At 45.7% G+C, this 17500-nt stretch overlaps 2 protein-coding genes across 2 annotated transcripts in view; both read left to right on the forward strand.

Annotated features, from left to right (window-relative positions):
• Positions 1-6740, forward strand: part of zgc:153284 (GRX_SH3BGR domain-containing protein) — an 8718-nt gene extending 1978 nt beyond the window's left edge. The window contains exons 2-3 of the mRNA XM_021611365.2: positions 303-470; positions 5168-6740. Coding sequence (XP_021467040.1) covers positions 303-470; positions 5168-5230 — 231 coding nt within the window. The 3' untranslated portion in view covers positions 5231-6740. The remainder of the gene's footprint in view (positions 1-302; positions 471-5167) is intronic.
• Positions 6741-11106: 4366 nt separating this feature from the next.
• lca5 (lebercilin LCA5) overlaps positions 11107-17500 on the forward strand; it is an 18271-nt gene continuing 11877 nt past the window's right edge. The window contains exons 1-5 of the mRNA XM_036984563.1: positions 11107-11549; positions 13021-13433; positions 14717-14964; positions 16460-16624; positions 16808-16948. Coding sequence (XP_036840458.1) covers positions 13043-13433; positions 14717-14964; positions 16460-16624; positions 16808-16948 — 945 coding nt within the window. The 5' untranslated portion in view covers positions 11107-11549; positions 13021-13042. The remainder of the gene's footprint in view (positions 11550-13020; positions 13434-14716; positions 14965-16459; positions 16625-16807; positions 16949-17500) is intronic.

Below are 17500 nucleotides of genomic sequence, written 5' to 3' on the forward strand. Positions count from 1 at the left end.
TAGTAAACTATGACCTCTGTGATCAGTAGAATATTAAGTAATATAGTAAACTACGACCTCTATAATAATCAGAATATTAAGTTATACTGTACCGCTACCGATCGTTCAATTTGTTTTTACAATATCCTTCTATAGGCGATTCTGATTCACCCCAATGGGCCCTGGTCAACAGTAGTGCACTTTATAGGGGATAAGGGTGCCATTTGGGAAGCAGACAATGTTATAAATAAATGATAAATATGACAAAATATTAAAAGTATCACTACTGTTCAATATTATTTCTACTGTTCCCATCCCGTCAGCTAAAGCAACAGCAGAGCCAGATCTTCTCCTTCCTGGACTCTAAGAAGATCAAGTACCAGGCGGTGGACATCACCCAGGGGTCAGAGATCAAAGAGGAGATGAGGAAGAAGACGGGAAACCCCGCCGCTCTGCCACCACAGGTCTTCAACAAGGACGTCTACTGCGGGGTGAGTCTGGAAGACCGCTAGCACAAGGCCAGGGCTGAATTCTAAATGGCCCCGTTTCCAATATAGTCCACTACTTTTGACCAGGGAGCCTATTGTGTATGTGTGGGCCCTGGTCAATAGCACCAAGTAAGGAGTAGGTACACATTTGGGGAGCAGTTCTAGCTTCTCTGGTTCAGGAGAGCTACTGGTTCTGTAGAGCTACTGGTTCTGTAGAGCTACTGGTTCTGTAGAGTTACTGGTTCTGAAGAGCTACTGGTCCTGTAGAGCTACTGGTTCTGTAGAGCTACTGGTTCTGAAGAGCTACTGGTCCTGTGGAGCTACTGGTTCTGTAGAGCTACTGGTTCAGGAGAGCTACTGGTTCTGCAGAGCTACTGGTCCTGTAGAGCGACTGGTTCAGGAGAGCTCCTCGCTCTGTGGAGCTACTGGTTCAGGAGAGATACTGGTTCAGGAGAGATACTGGTTGTGCAAGATCTTGTTCCACCCGAATACAGAAACACCATTTTCTTTAGGGTCTTCAGTGTGGACCTTGAACCATTTCAATCAGGTGTATAAGTGTCATACTGGAACTAAAGCCCACACCTGCAGTGTGACATCCTGGTTCTGCTGGCTGACTGGTTGAACCTATTCCCTATGTAGTGCACTACGTTTGACTAGACTGCTGACTAGAGCTACTGACTAGAGCTACTGACTAGACTGCTGACCAGACTACTGACTAGAGCTACTGACTAGAGCTACTGACTGGACTACTGACTAGACTACTGACTAGAGATACTGACTAGAGCTACTGACTGGACTACTGACTAGAGCTACTGACCAGACTACTGACTAGACTGCTGACTAGAGCTACTGACTAGAGCTACTGACTGGACTACTGACTAGAGCTACTGACTAGAACTACTGACTAGAGCTACTGACTAGAGCTACTGACTAGACTACTGACTAGACTGCTGACTAGAGCTACTGACTAGAGCTACTGACTAGACTACTGACTAGACTGCTGACTAGAGCTACTGACTAGACTACTGACTAGACTGCTGACTAGAACTACTGACTAAAGCTACTGACTAGAGCTACTGACTGGACTACTGACTAGAGCTACTGACTGGACAACTGATTAGAGCTACTGACCAGACTACTGACTAGACTGCTGACTAGAGCTACTGACTAGAGCTACTGACTGGACTACTGACTAGAGCTACTGACTAGAGCTACTGACTAGAACTACTGACTAGAGCTACTGACTAGACTGCTGACTAGACTGCTGGCTAGAGCTACTGACTAGAGCTACTGACTGGACTACTGACTAGAGCTACTGACTTGACTGCTGACTAGACTACTGACCAGACTACTGACCAGACTACTGACCAGACTACTGACTAGACTACTGACTAGACTACTGACTAGAGATACTGACTAGAGATACTGACTAGAGATACTGACTAGACTACTGACTAGAGATACTGACTAGAGATACTGACTAGAGATACTGACCAGACTACTGACTAGAGATACTGACTAGAGATACTGACTAGAGATACTGACCAGACTACTGACTAGAGCTACTGACTAGAGATACTGACTAGACTACTGACTAGAGATACTGACTAGAGATACTGACTAGAGATACTGACTAGACTACTGACTAGAGATACTGACTAGAGATACTGACTAGAGATACTGACTAGACTACTGACACTGACTAGAGATACTGACCAGACTACTGACTAGACTACTGACTAGACTACTGACTAGACTACTGACCAGAGCTACTGACCAGAGCTACTGACTAGACTACTGACTAGAGATACTGACTAGACTACTGACTAGACTACTGACTAGACTACTGACTAGAGCTACTGACTAGAGCTACTGACTAGAGCTACTGACCAGACTACTGACTAGACTACTGACTAGAGATACTGACTAGACTACTGACTAGACTACTGACTAGACTACTGACTAGACTACTGACTAGAGCTACTGACCAGACTACTGACTAGACTACTGACTAGACTACTGACTAGACTACTGACCAGACTACTGACCAGACTACTGACCAGAGCTACTGACTAGAGCTACTGACTAGAGCTACTGACTAGAGCTACTGAGTAGAGCTACTGACCAGACTACTGACTAGAGCTACTGACCAGACTACTGACTAGACTACTGACTAGAGATACTGACTAGACTACTGACTAGACTACTGACTAGACTACTGACCAGACTACTGACTAGAGATACTGACTAGAGATACTGACTAGAGATACTGACTAGACTACTGACTACTGACACTGACTAGAGATACTGACCAGACTACTGACTAGACTACTGACTAGACTACTGACTAGACTACTGACCAGAGCTACTGACCAGAGCTACTGACTAGACTACTGACTAGAGATACTGACTAGACTACTGACTAGACTACTGACCAGACTACTGACTAGAGATACTGACTAGACTACTGACTAGAGATACTGACTAGACTACTGACTAGAGATACTGACTAGACTACTGACTAGACTACTGACCAGACTACTGACTAGAGATACTGACCAGACTACTGACTAGACTACTGACTAGACTACTGACTAGACTACTGACTAGACTACTGACTAGACTACTGACTAGACTACTCTGGTTATAAGGAGCCATTTGGAATGCAGCCTGGGTGTGGACCAAAATCTAATCATTACTCAGGCTGCACAACGCCCACAGCTTTAAGTCAACACACACACACCACACACACCACACACACACACACACACCACACACACACACACACACACCACACACACACACACACACACACACACACACACACACACACACACACACACACACACACACACCAGTAATTCTCGTTCAGGCAGCATTGAAATTCCACCACAGCAGGGTGTGGCACGGCCACTTGAAAACCATCACGTGAACACGGTACGGCAAACATCCTTCCTGTTGGGGTGGACTTTATGGTCACTGGCATACCCTCACACACCAGCAGCCTGCAAGACAGGGGGGGTGCAGGGGGGGGGGGGGTACCCCCTCCCCAGATAGTATATGAACACATCCCAAGCCATGGCAGGGGCTTGCTCAGACCTGGCGGTACGTCACTGTGTCTGGCCCTGCCGTTTAACTGAACGAAGAAGAAATGAACCTCTGATTGTAGACCAATACTGTTCCATGTTGTTGTTGGGGGTTTATCGTAGCTGGTCCTGTCTGTCTGTGATGTTGTTATTGTGTTTAAAGCGTTGTGTTTGTTCATCTGTCCAAATCCCATTTCCATCTATTTGCATCAGTATTACTCAGAATCAGTGAAACACACTGCATCCACAAACACATCTCTCACGCTCTCCCTCCCTATCCTGATGTTTTTCTCCTCTCTGCCCTCTCTCTCCCCATCTCTCATCTCTCTCCCTCCCTATCCTGATGTTTTTCTCCTCTCTGCCCTCTCTCTCCCCAACTCTCATCTCTCTCTCTCCCCATCTCTCTGCCCTCTCTCTCCCCATCTCTCTGCCCTCTCTCTCCCCAACTCTCATCTCTCTCTCTCCCTCATCTCTCATCACTCTCCCTCCCTATCTCTCTGCCCTCTCTCTCCCCATCTCTCTGCCCTCTCTCTCCCTCATCTCTCTGCCCTCTCTCTCTCCCTCATCTCTCATCACTCTCTCTCCCTCATCTCTCATCACTCTCTCTGCCTCATCTCTCATCTCTCTCTCTGCCCTCTCTCCCCCTCATCTCTCATCACTCTCTCTGCCCTCTCTCCCCCTCATATCTCATCACTCTCTCTGCCCTCTCTCCCCCTCATATCTCATCACTCTCTCTGCCCTCTCTCCCCCTCATATCTCATCACTCTCTCTGCCCTCTCTCCCCCTCATATCTCATCACTCTCTCTGCCCTCTCTCCCCCTCATATCTCATCACTCTCTCTGCCCTCTCTCCCCCTCATATCTCATCACTCTCTCTGCCCTCTCTCCCCCTCATATCTCATCACTCTCTCTGCCCTCTCTCTGCCTCATCTCTCATCGCTCTCTCTGCCCTCTCTCTCCCCATCTCTCATCACTCTCTCTCCCTCATCTCTCATCGCTCTCTCTGCCCTCTCTCTGCCCCATCTCTCATCACTCTCTCTCCCTCATCTCTCATCACTCTCTCTGCCTTCTCTCATCTCTCTCTCTACTCTCTCATCTCTACTCTATTATCTCTACTCTCTCTCTCCCATATCTCATGGCTCGCTCTGCCCTCTCTCTCCCCCATCTCTCTTCGCTCTCTCTCCCCCATCTCTCATCGCTCTCTCTACTCTCTCTGCCCCATCTCTCCTCGCTCTCTCCCATCTCTCATCACTCTCTCCGCCCCATCTCTCATCTCTCTCTCTACTCTCTCTGCCCCATCTCTCCTCGCTCTCTCCCATCTCTCATCACTCTCTCCTCCTCATCTCTCTCTCTACTCTCTCTCTCCCATCTCTCATCTCTCTCTCTACTCTCTCTCCCCATCTCTCATCTCTGCACCCCTTTCTCCTATCTCTCCTCGCTCTCTCCCATCTCTCCTCGCTCTCTCATCGCTCTCTCTCCCTCATCTCTCTCTCTGCCCCGCTCTCTCCCATCTCTCATCGCTCTCTCTCCCTCATCTCTCATCGCTCTCTCCCATCTCTCATCGCTCTCTCCCATCTCTCATCGCTCTCTCTCCCTCATCTCTCTCGCTCTGCAGGACTTCTCTGTGTTTTATGAGGCGGTGGAGACTGGAAAAGCAGAGGCCTTCTTTAAGCTGTAACAGACAGAGGAAGATCACCTGCCAGAAGACTCTCCCCTCCACTTCAGAAAGTATTCATACCCCATGACTTATTCCCCGTTGTGTTACAGCCTGAATTCAAAATGGATTGAAAATGTTTGCAAATTTATTGAAAATGAAATACAGAAATATCTCATTTACATAGGTATTCACACCCCTGAGTCAATACATGTTAGAATCACCTTAGACAGCGAGTACAGCTCTGAGTCTCCCTGGATGTCTTTAAGAGCTCTGAGTCTCCCTGGATGTCTCTAAGAGCTCTGAGTCTCCCTGGATGTCTCTAAGAGCTTTGAGTCTCCCTGGATGTCTCTAAAAGCTTTGAGTCTCCCTGGATGTCTCTAAGAGCTTTGAGTCTCCCTGGATGTCTCTTAAGAACTTTGCTCACCTGGATTATACAACATCTGCACACTATTCTGTTTTAAATTCTTCATGCTAGTCAAGTTTGCGAGACAACCATTTCCAAGTCTTGCCATAGATTTTCAAGCTAATTTAAGTCAAAACTGTAACTAGGCCACTCCGGAATATTCAGTGTAGTCTTGGTAAGCAACTCCAGTGTATATTTGGTCTTGTGTTTAAGGTTATTGTCCTGCTGAAAAGGTGAATTCATCTCCCAGTGTCGGTTGGAAAGTATACTGAACCAGGTTTTCCTCTTGGATTTTGCCTGTGCTAAGCTCTATTCTGTTTCTTTGATCCTAAAAATCTCCCTAGTCCTTGCCGATGACAAGCATACCTATAACATGATGCAGCCGCTACCATGCTTGAAAATATGAAGAGTGGTACTCAGTGATGTGTTGTGTTGAATTTGCCACAAACATAACACTTTGTATTCAGGACATAAAGTGAATGTCTTTGCCAAATGTTTTGCAGTTTTACTTAAGGGCCTTGTTGCAAACAGGAAGCATGTTTTGGAATATTTTTATTCTGTACAGGCTTCCTTCTTTCACTCTGTCATTTAGGTTAGTATTGTGGAGTAACTACAATTTTGTGGATCCATCCTCAGTTTTCTCCTATCACAGCCATTAAACTCTGTAACTGTTTTAAAGTCACTATTTGCCTCATGGTGAAATCCCTGAGGAGTTTCCTTCCTCTCTGGCAACTGAGTTAGGAAGGACGCCTGTATGTTTGTAATGTCTGGGTGTATTGATACACCATCCAAAGTGTAATAAATAACTTCACCATGCTCAAGAAATATACAATGTCTGCATTTTTAAACACTACCATTGCACACAGAGCGAGTACATGCAACTTATGAGACTTGTTAAGCAAATATTTACCCCTGAATTTATTTACGCTCGCCATAACAACGGGATTGAATACTTGACTAATTTCAGCTTTTCATTTTTATTGATTTGTAAACATGAAAAAACAACCATAATTCTACTTTAAAATGAGGCATTGTGTGTCAGCCAGGGACACATCTCACAAGGGGTGTGAATGCTTTCTGAATGTAAAACCATTGTCTTGTTTAGCAAAATAAAAGTATTCATATGTTTGTTATTGTGTTATTTATCATTGTTACAATGTTATTATGTTATTTGTAGTAGTCCTCTCATGTAAGTCAAATCTCTTAACATAATCAATAATACATATCAGCAGGAATCATAATTACACACACACACACACACACACACACACACACACACACACACACACACACACACACACACACACACACACACACAGACACACACACACACACACACACACACACACACACACACACAGACACACACACACACACAGACACACACACACAGACACACACACACACACACACACACACACACACACACACACACACACACAGACACACACACACAGACACACACACACACACACACACACACAACAACAACAACAACAAATTCTGAACCCACACGTCCATGCATAACTGACCAAATTATGAAATACATTGCATTGTAATTTTGAATTCTGTAAAGTAAGTGTGGAAGAGGTAAAAACATATTTTTTTTTATCTATCAACAATGACAATCCAAGTCTGACAACTTGGATGGATTTTTAAAATTAATATTTGTTTTAATTTCACCTTTATTTAACCAGGTATTTATATATATAACCCTTTATTTAACCAGGTAGGCCAGTCGAGAACAAGTTCTCATTTACAACTGCGACCTGGCCAAGATAAAGCAAAGCAGTTCCACACATACAACGACACAGAGTTACACATGGAATAAAACAAACATACAGTCAATAATACAGTAGAAAAAAAAGAAGGAATAAAAAGTCTATATACAGTGACACCTGTATTTAATGGATTTTATTTTGTCAAAATGGCCGACAATGACAGCGGATTATATTGCCACTTCTATTTGCCGTCTCCTCAATCTAAGCCCTCAGGAAAGTGTCTCAAGCCCTCAGGAAAGTGTCTCAAGCCCTCAGGAAAGTGTCTCAAGCCCTCAGGAAAGTGTCTCAAGCCCTCAGGAAAGTGTCTCAAGCCCTCAGGAAAGTGTCTCAAGCCCTCAGGAAAGTGTCTCAAGCCCTCAGGAAAGTGTCTCAAGCCCTCAGGAAAGTGTCTCAGGCCCTCAGGAAAGTGTCTCAAGCCCTCAGGAAAGTGTCTCAAGCCCTCAGGAAAGTGTCTCAAGCCCTCAGGAAAGTGTCTCAAGCCCTCAGGAAAGTGTCTCAAGCCCTAAGGAAAGTGTCTCAAGCCCTCAGGAAAGTGTCTCAAGCCCTAAGGAAAGTGTCTCAAGCCCTAAGGAAAGTGTCTCAAGCCCTCAGGAAAGTGTCTCAAGCCCTCAGGAAAGTGTCTCAAGCCCTAAGGAAAGTGTCTCAAGCCCTCAGGAAAGTGTCTCAAGCCCTCAGGAAAGTGTCTCAAGCCCTCAGGAAAGTGTCTCAAGCCCTCAGGAAAGTGTCTCAAGCCCTAAGGAAAGTGTCTCAAGCCCTCAGGAAAGTGTCTCAAGCCCTCAGGAAAGTGTCTCAAGCCCTCAGGAAAGTGTCTCAAGCCCTCAGGAAAGTGTCTCAAGCCCTCAGGAAAGTGTCTCAAGCCCTCAGGAAAGTGTCTCAAGCCCTCAGGAAAGTGTCTCAAGCCCTCAGGAAAGTGTCTCAAGCCCTCAGGAAAGTGTCTCAAGCCCTCAGGAAAGTGTCTCAAGCCCTCAGGAATGTGTCTCAAGCCCTCAGGAAAGTGTCTCAAGCCCTAAGGAAAGTGTCTCAAGCCCTCAGGAAAGTGTCTCAAGCCCTCAGGAAAGTGTCTCAAGCCCTCAGGAAAGTGTCTCAAGCCCTCAGGAAAGTGTCTCAAGCCCCCAGGAAAGTGTCTCAAGCCCTCAGGAGGGAAGTAAAAGACATTCCTCTACCCAAGAATAGCAAAGCACCCTTTACTGGCTCAAACAGCCGACCAATCAGTCTGTTACCAACCCAAACCTAACTGTGCTTAGGACAGAGAGATCCTCCTCTCTCTACTGCCGCATGGCAAGCGGTACCGGAGTGCCAAGTCAAGGACAAAAAGGCTTCTCAACAGTTTTTACCCCCAAGCCATAAGACTCCTGAACAGGTAACCAAATGGCTACCCGGACTATTTGCACAAACCCTATTTTTAAGCTGCTGCTACTCTATGTTTATCATATATGCATAGTCACTTTAACTATACTTTCATGTACATACTACCTCAATTGGACCAACCAACCAATGCTCCCACACATTGTCTAACCGGACTATCTGCATTGTGTCCCACCACCCGCCAACCCCTCTTTTACGCTACTGCTACTCTCTGTTCATCATATATGCATAGTCACTTTAACCATATCTACATGTACATACTACCTCAATCAGCCTGACTAACCGGTGTCTGTATGGAGCCTCGCTACTTTTATAGCCTCTCTACTGTATATAGCCTCTCTACTGTATATAGCCTCTCTACTGTATATATCCTCTCTACTGTATATAGCCTCTACTGTATATAGCCTCTACTGTATATAGCCTCTCTACTGTATATAGCCTCTCTACTGTCTATAGCCTCTCTAATGTATATAGCCTCTCTACTGTATATAGCCTGGCTACTGTATATATCCTCTCTACTGTATATAGCCTCTCTACTGTATAAAGCCTTACTACTGTATATAGCCTCGCTACTGTATATAGCCTCTACTGTATATAGCCTCTCTACTGTATATAGCCTCTCTACTGTCTATAGCCTCTCTACTGTATAAAGCCTCACTACTGTATATAGCCTCTACTGTATATAGCCTCTCTACTGTATATAGCCTCTCTACTGTATAAAGTCTCACTACTGTATATAGCCTCGCTACTGTATATAGCCTCGCTACTGTATATAGCCTCTACTGTATATAGCCTCCCAACTGTATATATCCTCTCTACTGTATATAGCCTCTCTACTGTATATAGTCTCTCTACTGTATATAGCCTCACTACTGTATATAGCCTCTCTACTCTATATAGCCTTTCTACTGTATATAGCCACTCTACTGTATAAAGCCTCTCTACTGTATATAGCCTCTACTGTATATAGCCTCTCTACTGTATGTAGCCTCTCTACTATATATAGCCTCTCTACTGTATATAGCCACTCTACTGTATATAGCCTCGCTACTGTATATAGCCTCTCTGCTGTATATAGCCTCTACTGTATATAGCCTCTCTACTGTATATAGCCTCTCTACTGTATATAGCCTCTCTACTGTATATAGCCACTCTACTGTATATAGCCTCTCTGCTGTATATAGCCTCGCTACTGTATATATCCTCTCTACTGTATATAGCCTCTCTACTGTTATAGCCTCTCTACTGTATATAGCCTCTCTACTGTATATAGCCTCTCTACTGTATATAGCCTCTCTACTGTATATAGCCTCTCTACTGTATAAAGCCTCTCTACTGTATATTGCCTCTACTGTATATAGCCTCTCTACTGTATATAGCCTCTCTACTGTATAAAGCCTCTCTACTGTATATTGCCTCTACTGTATATAGCCTCTCTACTGTATATAGCCTCTCTACTGTATATAGCCTCTCTACTGTATATAGCCTCTCTACTGTATATAGCCTCTCTACTGTATATAGCCTCTCTACTGTATATTGCCTCTACTGTATATAGCCTCTCTACTGTATATAGCCTCTCTACTGTATATAGCCTCTCTACTGTATATAGCCTCTCTACTGTATATAGCCTCTCTACTGTATATAGCCTCTCTACTGTATATAGCCTCTCTACTGTATATAGCCTTGCACTTCTATTTTTCACTGTCTTTTTACTCTTGTTTTTATTTCTTTACTTACCTATTGTTCACCTAATACCTAATACCTTTTTCACACCATTGGTTAGAGCCTGTAAGTAAGCATTTCACTGTAAGTTCTACACCTGTTGTATTCGGCGCACGTGACAAATAAACTTTGATTTGAGGTGCATGTCGCTACCTGCCAGGTCGCAATTGTAAATGAGAACTTGTTCTCAACTTGCCTACCTGGTTAAATAAAGGTGAAATAAAATAAAATAAACCTACTGTATGGGTTGGTAAACTATAGAAGAAGAAAAAAAATCCACAATACAAAAACAGACACATAACAATAAGTTTTTGCCTCTGCTGTAAACTCATTGAGGTCCCAAAAAGAGTTCTGCTGCACTCACAATAAATTCACCTTTTTCTCCGATTTATTCTCCGTTTTGTGATGTGTGTACAGTTTATGACCATTGCAATAAATGCTACAAAGATCCACTCATTTTTTTAAAAAAAACATGCAAATATATCAGGATGAATACCTTCGGTTTCTGGAATGAAATAATCTGGATAATCTCTTATCTGGGTTCATGCAACAAGTGGTCACAGCGTCTCTCTCTGGCGCAACTATGGAACTACACCGTAAAGCGGTACCGGAGGGTTGCCATGGCGCCGCGTCACAGTGACCAGAGCGGACCGACCTAAAGGGGCCAGGCGTGGAGTCTGCCATGTAGCTGTGCCTATCCCCTAGCTAGCTTTTAGTATATCTCCCCCTACATTTAGAGGGCAGTAAATGACCCATATCTTAAATAGATAGCTAAAGAGCCATGGACATATTCTGGCATAAATGCAGGGTTAAATGTTACTAGGGTTACAGGCTTTGTTGTTGTTAGCTAGACTGCTAATTTAGCTAACGTCGTTAGCTACATAACTAGCTATTCAGAGCTAACGAGCGGTGCTAGGTTAGCAAGGCAAATAGCTAGTTATCTAGACTAGTCAGCAAGACAAATAGCTAATTATCTAGACTAGTTAGCTACCAAGTTGACCAGACAAGAGACCATTCCGCGAAAGGAGACAAGTCACGGAGACGTGACGCCAAGGTTCATCTAAACGAGGTGGGTTGATAATGCCTCTTTCCAAACTTTTTAATTTAAAATGAGCCTAAACAAATAGCAAATCGACTCAAATAAATGTTGATTAAACCTGGTGATGTAGGGGGGGGGGGGGGGGGGTGGGGATTTACGTTTTGCAACGGAAAGGCTTTTATAACTAAGCCAAGATAGACCACAGTTCATCGTTTCCAATGGGAACCAATGAGTCATAGTGGCCAGAAGAAGCAAGAAGTTGGCTTGCTAAGCGAAACCCGCTGGGGATATCTTTATTGACGCAGTCTAGTATACATCTGCATATTTCCGTCAGGGAACGCATAACTCTTTGAAGTGCGCGTATGCAATAACTTAACTCGCTTTTGCACTCCTTTATAAACAGCTTGATTTAAAAAATAAATGTTTTTACAAAAGGGTGAAGTCTACAAAACTTAGTCCGTTCTGTTCATAACATATTTTAGTTTTGGTAACAGAAAGCTGCATTGAGATCAAATGTTTTAATTGATGAGAAGATTTGCAGAATATCGGACAAAATCTATCTTCTCCCACTGCCTGCCAGTGGGCTTCCTCTAACTACCAAATTTGGTAGTGAGCGGAAACGCTAACCGGATGCTTCATATTTATACATCCAGTGAAATATCTGTGCGTTTACGGTTTACTCTTTACCAAACAGAAGCAAACAAGAGTGTAAACAGAACGAAACGGGGCAGGACCTACCTGAATTTGTCCAATAGAAACACCATTTTTTGTTCAAAACGTTTGTTTGCGCTAACCTTTTTTGGACTCATCACACGCAACTGCTACTGTTTACAATCTGTCACTTTATTCCTATTCTTGTATTTGATTTGAACATCGCAGCGGTCTAAGGCACTGCATCTCAGAGCTAGAGATGTCACTACAGACACTCTGGTTCGAATCCAGGCTGTATCACAACCGGCCTTGATTGGGAGTCCCATAGGGCGGAGCACAGTTGGCCCAGCATCTTCCGGGTTTGGCCGGGGTAGGCCATCATTGTAAATAAGAATTTGTTCTTAAACTGACTTGCCCAGTTAAATAAAGGTTAAATTCATTTTTTTTTAAAGTAAGATGTGAAAGCTTCTCAGACCTGTCTGGGGAGGCAGGGTAGCCTAGTGGTGTTGGACTAGTAACCGAAAGGTTGCAAGTTCAAACCCCCGGGCTGACGTTCTGCCCCTGAACAGGCAGTAGTCCTCCCCCGTCATTGAAAATAAGATTTTGTTCTTAACTGACTTGCCTAGTTAAATAAAGGTAAAATAAAAAAAAAATACAATGACAAAATGGATGTTATGCCTTAGAGAGAATGAATTGTACCAAATGACACCCTATTTATTGCCTTTGTAGTACACTAGGTTATATCAATGTTATTGACTGGTAGGGAGCCTACACAGTCAGTGATACAGTGTAATAGGACTAATCTGAATCATCGGATGACTTCTTCTGTGTATCCATCTTATCCATGAAGAATCTCCTGTCAGAGGGACCACATGGATACGGAGAACATGCCTCCCCCTTACGAGGACAACCGAGAGGCAGAGCGCCAGAGTTGTCAGTCCCGCAGCAGGAGCACGGCTGGGAAAGGTTCCGAGGCGTCGGTACCAACTCTGAAACGGGACAAGAGTCGGGACGGAGAAAGAGATGAGAGGGACAGCTGTGCTGGGGACCAGGCTAAGACACGGACACAGGAAGTGGATCCGGACCGGGACCGCATGTCAGACAGAGAGCATCGGAGGAGCAGCTCTTTCTACTCTGAGGACTACGAGAACCTAACACCCTCGGAACACACGCTTTCGCCCTACTCCCGTACGCCCTCCCCCAGCCCTCGCAGAAAGGGACCTCGCGCCAAGAGGGTCTCCAGCAGTCCTCAACACAAAACAGGTACTGTACACCCACACCCACCCAATGTCTCCAGCAGTCCTCTACACAAAACAGGTACTGTACACACCCACCAACCCACCCAATGTCTCCAGCAGTCCTCTACACAAAACAGGTACTGTACACCCACACCCACCCGCACCAAGAGGGTCTCTGTACCCCCACCAAACAGGTACTGTACACCCACACCCAGCCGCACCAAGAGGGTCTCTGTACCCCCACCAAACAGGTACTGTACACCCACACCCACCCGCACCAAGAGGGTCTCTGTACCCCCACCAAACAGGTACTGTACACCCACACCCACCCACCCAATGTCTCCAGCAGTCCTCTACACAAAACAGGTACTGTACACCCACACCCACCCACCCAATGTCTCCAGCAGTCCTCTACACAAAACAGGTACTGTACACCCACACCCACCCGCACCAAGAGGGTCTCTGTACCCGCACCAAACAGGTACTGTACACTCACACCCACCCACGCGATGTCTCCAGTAGATAGCAGTGTAGCTCGCTAGCACACTTCAAATGTGGTCTCTGTACTACTCCAAGGTGTAACTTGTTATGTAGGTGTAACAGAGATGTCCTAGTTGTTATGTAGGTGTAACAGAGATGTCCTAGTTGTTATGTAGGTGTAACAGAGATGTCCTAGTTGTTATGTAGGTGTAACAGAGATGTCCTAGTTGTTATGTAGGTGTAACAGAGATGTCCTAGTTGTTATGTAGGTGTAACACATAGAGATGTCCTAGTTGTTATGTAGGTGTAACACATAGAGATGTCCTAGTTGTTATGTAGGTGTAACACATAGAGATGTCCTAGTTGTTATGTAGTTGTAACAGAGATGTCCTAGTTGTTATGTAGGTGTAACACATAGAGATGTCCTAGTTGTTATGTAGTTGTAACAGAGATGTCCTAGTTGTTATGTAGGTGTAACACATAGAGATGTCCTAGTTGTTATGTAGGTGTAACACATAGAGATGTCCTAGTTGTTATGTAGGTGTAACAGAGATGTCCTAGTTGTTATGTAGGTGTAACAGAGATGTCCTAGTTGTTATGTAGTTGTAACAGAGATGTCCTAGTTGTTATGTAGGTGTAACACATAGAGATGTCCTAGTTGTTATGTAGGTGTAACACATAGAGATGTCCTAGTTGTGTGTCCCAGGTGTGTACTGTGTGTAACCCTGTGTGTGTGTGTCCCAGGTGTGTACTGTGTGTAACCCTGTGTGTGTGTGTGTCCCAGGTGTGTACTGTGTGTAACCCTGTGTGTGTGTTTTTCCTCCATAGGTGTCCGTCGGGGTGTGTCTCGCCCTCCCCGTGTGGGTGCCCAGCCCCAGCGGGCTCAGCGTTGGGGGGTACGGACCGAGTCCCAGAGCCTGATCAAGGACACCACGGCGCCCCCTAAAGATCTTGACCTGGTGACCAAGCGCATGCTGTCGGCCCGCCTGTTGAAGATCAACGAGTTACGCAACGCCCTGGCAGAGCTACAGCTCCACACCGACCAGATAACTAAGGAGAACCGCATCCTCAGACAGGTAAACCTACTGACCCTGACCCTAACTAACCCTGACCCTCAGACAGGTAAACCTACTAACCCTGACCCCTAACCCTGACCCCTAACCCTGACCCTCAGACAGATAGCTAACTAACCCTGACCCCTAACCCTAACCCCTAACCCTGACCCTCAGACAGATAGCTAACTAACCCTGACCCCTAACCCTGACCCTCAGACAGGTAAACCTACTAACCCTGACCCCTAACCCTGACCCTCAGACAGGAAAACCTACTAACCCTGACCCTCAGACAGATAGCTAACTAACCCTGACCCTCAGACAGATAGCTAACTAACCCTGACCCTCAGACAGGTAGATAACTAACCCTGACCCTCAAGACAGGTAACCTAACTGGCCCCTAACCCTGACCCTCAAGACAGGTAACCTACTAACCCTGACCCCTAACCCTGACCCTCAGACAGGTAAACCTACTAACCCTGACCCCTAACCCTGACCCTCAGACAAGTAGCTAACTAACCCTGCCCCCTAACCCTGACCCTCAGACAGGTAGCTAACTAACCCTGACCCCTAACCCTGACCCTCAGACAGGTAACCTAACTGACCCCTAACCCTGACCCTCAGACAGGTAACCTACTAACCCTGACCCCTAACCCTGACCCTCAGACAGGAAAACCTACTAACCCTGACCCCTAACCCTGACCCTCAGACAAGTAGCTAACTAACCCTGCCCCCTAACCCTGACCCTCAGACAGGTAGCTAACTAACCCTGACCCCTAACCCTGACCCTCAGACAGGTAACCTAACTGACCCCTAACCCTGACCCTCAGACAGGTAACCTACTAACCCTGACCCCTAACCCTGACCCTCAGACAGGTAACCTACTAACCCTGACCCCTAACCCTGACCCTCAGACAGGTAACCTACTAACCCTGACCCCTAACCCTGACCCTCAGACATGTATTGCCTAACGTTCTGACTAGGGTTGAACAATTCCAGTAACTGTAAAACAATTCCCAGGTGTTCTAACTCTAAATCAGGTAAAAGCGATGGCACTTAGTCGCTTTGTGTCCCTCCAATGTCATTTTTATTGGACAGTTACTTCAGTACATCCTGTCCATACAGGTAGATAGAGGACTCTAGATGGAGAAAACCCATTTTGGCATGGGCATTGCCAAGGGCTTCCACAATTTAAAAGTAGTCAACTGGGTAGTGTTTTCTACGGATTGGGTGCGATCAGCCAATGATCAGAGGGTTGTGTTGTTCACATTGGGTTGCCTATGATTTGTACATTTCTTCTATATCACTGCCAGTTAGTGGCCACAACACATGAATGACACATAATATTTGGTTTAGGTCAATCACCAATATAAGGTTTATGCTTTTTTTTTTCAAATGCAAAAGAAGAATAAAATGGACTACTTTAAAATGGAGATGGTGCTGTCACAGACGCCATGATAAATCAGATACAGAATCCTCAATCTATTTCAAACGGCCTGTCTGTGTGTGATTCCTATAGCTCCAGCACCGCCAGGAGAGGGCGCTGCAGCGATACGACGACACGGAGAGTGAGATCGCCCAGCTGCTGTCGCGCCACGCCAACGAGACCACAGCTCTGCGGGAACGTCTACGGCGGACACAGGAGAGGGAGCGGGACGCTGAGAGGCGACTCAAAGACACACAGGTACGGAAAGCCAGAGGACTCATACTGACCACATCTAGATGCAGAAAGTGTTTGCTTTTTGTTGAAGAGTACAAAATAAATCAAATAGGTTTAAATGTGAGCTGGCCAGAAGTGCCTGTCTGCCTGTCTATCTGTCTGTCCATCTGACTGTCCCTCCCTCCCTCCCTCCCTCCCTCCCTCCAGGAGCAGCTGCAGCGTAGCCAGTCGTCCCTGGGTCGTCTGAGGCGTCTGGCAGAACAGCAGGAGTTAGGTCCCAGGGAGGAGCTCACCAGGAGACTGGAGCAGGAGAGGGCCAAGGACCAGGAGAACCAGCTAAAGATCAAGGTACAGTAGCTACTAACACACTACAGAGACCATCTCCTGCACATGGCAAACAAAGATCACACATCACAGAGCTCTTAAGGTGAAGTACAGGACACTAGTTCTCACACGCATGCACGCACGCAGGCAGGCACGCACGCAGGCAGGGAGGCAGGTACGCAGGCAGGCACGCAGGCAGGCAGGGCAGGGCAAGGCAGACAGGACAGGACAGGGCAGGGCAGGCAGAGCAGTAGCTATCCTCTTGGTGACGTGGTTTATGTTCCTGGGCGATGGTTTCACCATGCTGTTTGGCATCGATTATTGTAGGGCCGATAAACCAATATGACACCAATGTCTATGAAAATTCCACATACCGGATTTTTAAGAGGGTCGTTAGCATTTTCGTTTTCAGAGTATTTCCTGCACCTACCTAACTCAAATCCGAGACGTCGGATTACACCGAGACTGTAGCGTCCCATAGAGCGACTATTGGAGCGACTAAAAATGTCGGATTGTCTTAAGTTTGTAGGTGCAAGAGTTTTATTAAATGTATCAGTTATCGGTTTCACATGCTAA

Source organism: Oncorhynchus mykiss, chromosome 8, assembly GCF_013265735.2.
Source record: "Oncorhynchus mykiss isolate Arlee chromosome 8, USDA_OmykA_1.1, whole genome shotgun sequence".
Classification (NCBI taxonomy): Eukaryota; Metazoa; Chordata; class Actinopteri; order Salmoniformes; family Salmonidae; genus Oncorhynchus; species Oncorhynchus mykiss.